Source organism: Melanotaenia boesemani, chromosome 3, assembly GCF_017639745.1.
Source record: "Melanotaenia boesemani isolate fMelBoe1 chromosome 3, fMelBoe1.pri, whole genome shotgun sequence".
NCBI lineage: Eukaryota > Metazoa > Chordata > Actinopteri > Atheriniformes > Melanotaeniidae > Melanotaenia > Melanotaenia boesemani.
This window is the reverse complement of record NC_055684.1, coordinates 8,623,494-8,632,762: the sequence shown is the minus strand read 5'-3', so window position 1 is coordinate 8,632,762 and position 9,269 is coordinate 8,623,494. Positions and strand designations below refer to the sequence as shown.

The 9,269-nt window shown below is 48.5% G+C and overlaps 1 protein-coding gene across 1 annotated transcript; it reads left to right on the top strand.

The window, feature by feature from the left end:
- Positions 1–7,120: 7,120 nt before the first annotated feature.
- On the top strand, positions 7,121–9,034 carry LOC121636473 (nuclear factor 7, ovary-like). Its single transcript, XM_041980002.1, has 2 exons — positions 7,121–7,258; positions 7,361–9,034. The coding sequence occupies exon 2, from the start codon at positions 7,378–7,380 to the stop codon at positions 8,755–8,757; it is 1,380 nt and encodes a 459-aa protein (XP_041835936.1). The 5' UTR covers positions 7,121–7,258; positions 7,361–7,377; the 3' UTR covers positions 8,758–9,034.
- Positions 9,035–9,269: the final 235 nt, after the last annotated feature.

Genomic DNA, 9,269 nt, shown 5'->3' with positions numbered 1-9,269 from the left:
CTGTCGCTTGGCTGGAGGAGGGCAGCGATTTTCGCCTCAATACGCAGGTTCCATAGGAAATGAATGGAGAAGGTGCGACGTCGCCTCCCGTGTGTCGAGCCCATTAGACAGGCCTCTTCACTCTTCATTTTTATTTATCTACTTAAAAACACATTTCTTCTTTCTTTTTTTATTCTTTTTTTTTTAACTTGTGTTGTCCAGCATTGTAGCAAACAGAATGATGGTCTGGCTGCTGTGTTGTGCTGAACAAATTTGCTTTGCCAAGGGGAGCTTTATGGGTATAAGGCTCCTCTTGATAAACTCATTTTTATTTCTTTATTTATTTAAATACATTGTTTTATCTTATTTATTTTGTATTGTGGAATTTATATAATCTTGCTGGACCTGACTGGAGGAGGCATAAAAAAGGAGAGTAATGAAGACAAGTTAAAAGAAAAGTAGAAAAAAGGAAGAAGAGACAAAGATACAGTAGATAGAGGCAACAACCTTCATTCCAACCTAATACCAGACAACCAACTGCTACACCTGTACAGAAACACAACAGAGAATTCTTACAGCTTTTACAGGTAAACTATGCTGACAGTTTATAAAAATAACCAAGACAGCAACAACATGTATCACAACAACAACCAAAGTACCAAAGACACACACATAATAAATTTAAAAAAAAAAAACCTAAACAAAAGTAGCTCTTAGTGTATAAACACACTGGACAACAGTGATTGTCAGCATGCAGAGTGTGAGGAATGAGGAGTGATCAGTGATAAGGAGTGATGAGTGTAATCATGCAAATGTGACCATGTCTCTACAGAGGCTAGAGGCAGCCTAGGGCGGCCCAGAGACCCAGGCCAACAGCAGCAATCGTGGAGCAAGAACCCAAGCCACACCATCACGAAGACCACCTCGTACCCACCCCGAGGGCGGCAGAGGAGAGCCCCAGCAAGAGCCCCCTGCAGTTACAGCATCGATAAAAATGCCATATTAACTTACTGGAGCCACGCTACGTGCTGCTGGCACGCAAACATTTGAGGGTCCCATGTTATACATTTTCTCAACAATTTCATATGGGTTTCAGAGGTCCACAAACATTCTTTTCAAAGTGTATTACCCCAAATTCAGCCTTGGTCTTTAATTTAAGTCATTCACAAAGTGGCTCTAATGAGTTCTACTGAGAACGGGCTGTTTCTGTGTCTGAACCTTTAAATGTTCATGAGTAGTTCCTGTTCACGCCCCTCTCTGGGAGAGGATCTGAATTTCGCTGGTGCCCACTCTTTGATTTTAGAGGGCAGGCTCAGCTAGCCAAGGGGACGGGTCAATGACAGTATCCATTACCCTGGGAAGTGGTTTTTTTCCCTTTGTGAAGTCACAAAGGGAAAGATCTCAGACTCATTCATTTGAGCACACATTTGCTAAAAAGTAGAGCAAGTGAAAAGGAGACAGAATTTTCTCATTTTTGGGCCTCGCTAAACTTGGCTTTACAAGCAGCTCTCAAGATCCCAAATGTTGCATGTCTGCTTGGGAGAGTGAGACACACTTTTTCATTCTTTCATCGTATTGCTATGGCCAGCCTCAACTAAAAGAACAGCAAACAAAGCTGAATCTGCCTGGTACTGAGCCCTAGTAGTTGTTAGTGTTTTATTATGCATGTTTAAACTCTAGTAGTGTTTATATGTCAGTAGCTTGACAGTAAAGGGGGTCAGAGAAGAAGGAGAATGATGCACAGTGTTACAGTCTGTCCTGCCACTCCTCCAGCACTCCCCTGATTCTCCAGCACTCCCCTGATTCTCCACACCTGTCCCTGATCCCAGCTCTCTAATCCACCCAACCTGACCTTGACCACGTACCCTGGACTCACTCACCTGCTAGATTCCTCACCTCTGCATTGGTAACTGTATGTTTGTCATCAGTATATCTGTTCCAGAATAAACCTGTTAAAACTTCCTTTGTGTTCCTGGAGTCCATACGTAACAGAAGGTCCGACCCATACCGACGAAATGTGCTGGAGGAAAAGCATTCAGGAGAAATTACTGCCAGACCTGGAGGTTTACCTTTCCCCGAAGGACTTCAGTGCGGTCCACACCGCATGGGACACCTATGTGGACGCACTGGCTGAGTTACCCGGACCCCTGATGAGGCTCCACTCAGCGATGGACCTGGTCACCCAATTGGAAGCCAGACCAACCCTCCTCCTCGTGTTTCCGGATCTGGCTGAACTGGTAAAGGAGGCTTGGGAAGTTTTTACTGGGGCTCAATTGGTGAATGTGGGGTTGAGAGCGCCACCAGCGTCTCCCCCGGTTTCCACGCCAGTGTCTGCAGCGTCTCCCCCGGCTTCCATGCCAGTGTTTCCCTCGTCTTCTCCAGCTCCCAGGCTCACGTCCCCAGTGTCGCCTCCAGCTCCCAGGCTCACGTCCCCTGAGCTGATGTCTGCTCTGGCTTTACAGCGTCCGACGCCCCAGCAACAGTCTACTCCTGCTCAACAGCGCCCAACGCCACAGCCACGGTCAGCACCTGTCCTGCAGCCTCCTGTGCCTGTTCCCCGGTCCTGTCTGGCTCCACAGCGTCCGACGCCCCAGCAACGGTCTACTCCAGCTCCACAGCGTCCGACGCCACAGCCACGGTCAGCACCCATCTTGCGGCCTCCTATGCCTGCTCCCCGGTCCTGTACGGCTCTACAGCGTCCTACACCACAGCAACGGTCAGTCCCGGCTCTACAGCGTCCAACGCCACAGCCACGATCAGCCCCGGTCTTGCAGCCTCCCATGTCTGCTTCCCAGTCCTGTTCTGCTCCGCAGCCTCAGACGCCTGATCCCCGGTCAGCCCCGGATCTACCGCATCAGGCGCCACAGCCACGGTCAGCACCAGTCCTGCAGCCTTCCACACCTGCTTTCCCGTCCTGCCCGGCTCTACAGTGTCCGACGCCACAGCAACGGTCAGTCCCGGCTCTTCAGCGTCCGACTCGACAGCCCCGGTCCGCTCCTGTCCTGCAGCCTCCCGTGCCTGCTCCCCGGTCTTCACCGGCTCTCCCACGTCCGACACCAATGCCACGGACTGCTCCTGCTCTGTCTCCAACGTCTGCTCCACGGGCTGCTCCATTATTACCTCCGACACCAGCTCAACGGTCCTGCCCGGCGCTCACCAGTCCAAGGTCAGCTCAAGTCTCCGAGGAGGTCGACGGTTTCGACGCTTCTCTCCCGCCAGGGGGTCCAGTCTCCGAGGGGGTCTCAGAGCAAGACGCTCCTCTCCAGCCCCTGGTTCTGTCCAGTCTGTTTGTCCCTGTCTTCGAGGAGGTAGATGGTTTCGATGCTTCTCTCCCGCCAGTGGGTCCAGTCTCCAAGGGGGTCTCCAAGCGGGACGCTCCTCTCCAACCTCTGGGTCCTTCCTTTTTCCAGCTCCTGTCTGTGCGACCTCCCGGTCGCCCCCCAGAATTATTATTGACATGTATCTGTCTTCCTGAGCTCCTGTCTGCTTCCCTCTCTGAGCTCCAGCTTCAGTCAGTGTGCCTCCCTGCGTTCCAGCCTCAGTCGGCACACCTCTCAGAGCTCCTGTCTGCGTGCCTGCCAGACATCCAGCTCCAGTCAGCGCGCCTGCCAGACATCCAGCTCCAGTCAGCGCACCCGCCAGACATCCAGCTCCAGCCCGTGCTCCAGCTCCAGCCCGTGCATCCCTCAGGCCGTCCGCCTGTGCTCCAGCTCCAGCCCGTGCATCCCTCAGGCCGTCCGCCTGTGCTCCAGCCCGAGCATCCCTCCGGCCGTCCGCCTGAGCTCCAGCCAGAGCATCCCTCTGGCCGTCCACCTGAGGTCCAGCCTGCTCAGCCGCTGGAGATCCAGTCTGCCCGTCCTCCGGGTCGCCCTCCAGAGATCCACTCCAGGTCTGCCCGTCCTCCGGGGCGCCCTCCAGAGATCCGCTCCAGGTCTGCCCGTCCTCCGGGTCGTCCTCCAGAGATCCGCTCCAGGTCTGCCCGTCCTCTGGGTCGTCCTCCAGAGATCCGCTCCAGGTCTGCCCGTCCTCCGGGTCCTCCTTCCGTGACCCGGCCCATGTCTGCCCGTCCTCCGGGTCTCCCTTCCTTGACCCGGCCCAAGCCTACTCGTCCTCCTGGTCGCCCTCCAGCTGTCAGGTCTCGGCCTGCTCGTCTTCCCACGGTCCGGTTCCAGTCAATCCGGCCTTCCAAGTCGCGGCCCTGGTCTGCTCGTCCTCCGGGCCGTCCTCCAGAGGTCCGGTCCCAGTTAGTCCGGCCTTCCAAGTCCCGGCCCTGGACTGCTCGCCCTCCTGGCTGTCCTCTGGAGCACCGGTCCAGGTTTTCCTGTCCTCCTGGAAGCCCACCGATGTTTTGGGTGTTTTTGTCTCCCCCTTGTGGTCGTCCGCCAGGACTCCAGCTCCTGTCATCACAGCCCTCCTGTCGTCCTCCCAGGCCGTCTGGAATACGGCCTTCTGGAGGGGGGGGGGGTACTGTTACAGTCTGTCCTGCCACTCCTTCAGCACTCCCCTGATTCTCCAGCACTCCCCTGAGTCTCCACACCTGTCCCTGATCCCAGCTCTCCAATCCACCCAACCTGTCACACCTGTTCCTCATTGTCTCACTAGTCCTTATATACTCCAGCACCACAGTCACTCCCTGTCGGACCTTGACCACGTACCCTGGACTCACTCCCCTGCTAGATTCCTCACCTCTGCATTGGTAACTGTATGTTTGTCATCAGTATATCTGTTCCAGAATAAACCTGTTAAAACTTCCTTTGTGCTCCTGGAGTCCATACGTGACACACAGCAAAGGGCTGCAGGCCGGGATTCAAGCCTGGACCGGCTGCACAGAGGAGCTGTAGCCTCTGTACATGTTGTTACCAGTTGTTAGTAGGTTTGTTTGTTTGTTTTGCAAAAGAACCTGAAACTTATTTAAATTATCAATTAAAATTCTGACATTTTCTGAAATAATTGGACAACACAAAGGCTGTAGAGAGGAAAACTAAAACACTGTACGATGTAACTCTAAAGGGTGGAAATATAAAATTTATATTAAATATAGTTTAATACATAAATATTTATGTACTCAGTTACACCTCATGTTGTCATTACAGTTTGTAGTTAATAGTGGAGTAAAGCTTTACGTTACATGGAGGTGAGTTGATGACACGCTGCACTAATTCAGCAATACCAACCAGCATCCAGCAGAGGACGTCAGAAGACTTCTTCTCTCACAAGAGCCACTGAGGCCTTTTTCAGAGTCCAGAACACAAAGTTTATGAACCCTCTACGTATGCCCCAGCAGTTAGAAGAGAAACGCAGAGTCAGTATAAACCACGCTGTAGGCAGCGTTGTGTATAACGTGTTAAAAAGTAACACGTTACACACGACACTGGCTGAAGGTAATAAATCTGAAGTCCAGCCAATTAGAGAACATGTTTGTTTGTTGCCCTGGTAACTGGGGATGGGCTTTAACCTGGTTTAAAGGGGGGGTTCTTAAAGGGACCACCTTAATGACTAAAATTAAAACACAGTAAAATATAACAACACTTTTCCATCAGACTTCAGACAGATGCAGGTCAGTTCCAGGAAGCATCATGTCTCTGTCCTCTCATGCCTGAACAGTATAAGTGAGAACATTATATATAGAAACTAATTTATTTAAAAATATCTGGTTTCTTAAAAATTGAAAGTGGAGAAACTATAACCAATGATCCTGAAGAGATCCTACTTCTCTGAACACAGTCCTGGATCAATAAATATTAGCTCCAGTCTCAGATTTAATCTTTATCCATCCTTCTGTTTTTCATTTTTATGACAAGTAAAGAGAAATCTTTCTAGCAGAGATACGCTGTTGCAAACAGAAGAAAATATCATTTCTTCAGCGTAACACTAGAGGGAGCAGGAGTACCAGCAGTGGTACATGTGCCACAGTTTGAGAACTACAGCTTTGAAGGAAGTAAGGATGCATCGTTTGTGGTGTTTTCACGTGTGTTTTATGTCTGAGTTCATTAGTGGAGGAGTTTTTATTGTGTGTGTACGTTTTTAACAACAGGATGCTGGACTGTCTGTTTTTGTGCCTGACTAAATTTATATGACTCAGACTGGAAAATAAATTCTGCTGCTTCAACTTTGATTCATCTCTAGCAACTTTTTGACTTGAAAGACTCTTGGACAAGTTTTTACTTGACAGACTTTGCTTAAAAATGTTGGGCAACCAGTCTGATGAATTTTATTTCTGGATGCTGAGGAGTTTAGACACGACATATTCCAACATTATTTCATGAAATAATCACACTGAGACAGTTTTTCATCAAAAATAAACAACTATTCAGGTTCTTTGATCTGCAACAGATGTGGACGTTAACTTGAGGTGAAAAATCTTGTGCATGAAAGTGGAGTTTTCCTCCATGTAGAACTCGTATTGTTGGTGGTGGTTTTAGTCTTTTTATAGTCCAGTCTTTTTCATGGTCTAGCATTGGAATGTCAAACTCTGGTCCTTGTGGCCACTTTCCTGCAGATTTTGGATATTTCCCTGCTTCGACACACCTGATTCAAATTAATTTAATTTGCAAGACTTCATAACAACCTGTTGGATCTATTTTATTTAGATTAGGTGTTGGAGAAGGAAAATATTCTAAAACCTGCAGGACGGTGGTCCTCAAGGACCAGAGTTTTACCTCCCTGGTCGAGTCTTTGTCATAGTAAATATTTATATCAATACTAAAAACAGACTATTGGATCAGCTGGAGGCTTTAAGAACCTTTTGGGGATCAGAATCCAGAGTCTTCTATGAAGGAAACTGAAGGGCAGACAAGAGGTGGAGGAAGAAGAGAAGAATTTTTCAGTTCCTGTTTACCAGAACAGAGCGACACGTACCAATAAACACAGTGTGGGGGTGTGAATACTCTAGTCTACATTCAGCTTAATGATTTAAATCTGCAGGTAAAAATGAATGAGTTTCTTTTTAGGTAAATACTCAGCAGGGTCTCCAGGTTCTGACATTAATCTCCCAGCTGGAGAGGATCAGAGTGAATCTGGACTGGAACAAAGAAAACTGTCATTCTCTGACCTAAGAATGAAACACACCTTGGTCACAGGTATGAGGACTGGTGTAACAGGTTTAAGCTCCACCCCTCACCTGACTCACCTGAGACGAAGCAGGAAACAGTCGGTGATTCTTGGTCTCTACGGAGAGACACACAGACGATCAGATTCACCTTCAGCTTCCTCTGAGTGAGTCCAGCTGCAGGAAAGAAAAGTGGGAAACTTCAAGCTGCTCCCAGTCCACACACTGAAGGTGAGTCTGACCAAAAACACCACTCACAGTCAGTTTGATGGAGTTAGCAGAGGAGGGAGGGCAGCCATGACTGACTGGACTTTCTGTCTGCTGTGTTTTCAGCTTCACTCTCAGACCACATGGCTTCCAGATCAGAGGAGGATCTCTGCTGTCCGGTCTGTCAGGACGTCTTCAGAGATCCTGTTGTTCTGTCATGTAGCCACAGCTTCTGTAGAGACTGTCTGAAGAGCTGGTGGACACAGAAACCAACACACCAGTGTCCCGTTTGTAAGAGAAGATCTTCAAAGGATGAACCACCTTTAAATCTGGTGTTGAAGAATCTGTGTGAGTCCTTCTTACAGGAGAGAGATCAGAAAGCTTCAGAAGGTCTCTGCCATCTGCACTCTGAGAAACTCAAACTCTTCTGTCTGGACCATCAGCAGCCAGTGTGTATCATCTGCAGAGATTCAGAAAAACACACCAACCACAGAATCAGACCCGTCGATGAAGCTGCACGACAGCACAGGAAGGAACTTCAGGAAACTCTGGAACCATTAAAGAAGAAACTGGAGCTCCAGAAGAAAGTTCAGAAGAAGTTTGATCAAACAGCAGAACACATTAAGGTCCAGGCCCGACACACAGAGAGGCAGATTAAGGAGCAGTTTAAGAAGCTTCATCAGTTTCTAGCAGAGGAAGAGGAGGCCAGGCTGGCTGCTCTGAGGGAGGAAGAGGAGCAGAAGAGTGGGATGATGAAGGAGAAGATGGAGGCTCTGAGCAGAGAGATAGCAGCTCTTTCAGACACAGTCAGAACCACAGAGGAGGAGCTGAGAGCTGCAGACGTCTCATTCCTGAACAACTACAAGGCTGCAGTGGAAAGAGTCCAGCGCTGCCCCCTGCTGGATGATCCACAGCTGCACTCAGGAGCTCTGATAGACCAGGCCAAACACCTGGGCAACCTGGCCTTCAACATCTGGAACAACATGAAGGACCTGGTCTGCTACACTCCTCTCATTCTGGACCCAAACACTGCTGGTCCAGGACTCTTCCTGTCTGAAGATCTGACCAGTGTGAGACGAGGAGAGAAACAGAAGCTTCCAGATAATCCAGAGAGGATTGGTGGTTATTATGTTCTTAGTTCTGAGGGTTTTAACTCAGGAACTCACAGCTGGGATGTCGATGTTGGAGACGGTGAATTCTGGGGACTGGGTGTGTTACCAGAGTCTGTAAACAGGAAAGGAGACATACGGTCTGGATTATGGGGAATATGGTTCTATGGAGGTAAATACACAGCAGAGTCTCCAGGTTCTACCATTTTTCTTCCAGTTCAGAAGAAGCTGCAGAGGATCAGAGTGACTCTGGACTGGAACAGAGGAAAACTGTCTTTCTCTGATCTTGATACTAACACACACATACACACCTTCACACACACTTTCACTGACAGGATGTTTCCAGTTATTACTACTGCTGAAGAAGTGAAGATTTTACCTGTGAAGGTCTCAGTGATGAAACAGCAGCTCTGATGTGTTCAGTATGAAGAACACAGAGTTCACATTAAACCTTATTGATCTGCTTGAAATTCACTGATTTCAGGGTCAAACAGGAAGTTTGAAGCTGGAATCAGAACAGGAGGAAATCACTGATCTCAAAGGTTGAAAGAAGATCAGCATATATGGAACGGACCTGTTTGATTAAAAGAAATACTTTAACTCTAAATTATCTGAATTGAATGTTTTTCTGGAACAGCCTGAAATGTAAATATGGAAAAATATTAAACTAAATGAAGCTGATGAAACAAAACATGACATTTTTAGGTAATTCTGTCTGTAGAGAAATAAGAATCGGAGTAAAGGAGTGGGTGTGATAGTTACCCCAAAGACCACCGACAGAGACCTCCTGCTAAAATATTCCAAGACTGGGGCAGGCCCAGAATGAGTGAAGCAGTGTGGCTTCATCGCTGCCACATTTGTCACACTGAGGGTTCACGTCTGCATAAATATGAGAGCAGGACCTTAGACATGTGGCCCTATAGACC

Bases quoted from the DNA above. Each gene is read 5' to 3' on its own strand.
- LOC121636473 (XM_041980002.1), top strand. From the start codon at position 7,378: ATGGCTTCCAGATCAGAGGAGGATCTCTGCTGTCCGGTCTGTCAGGAC.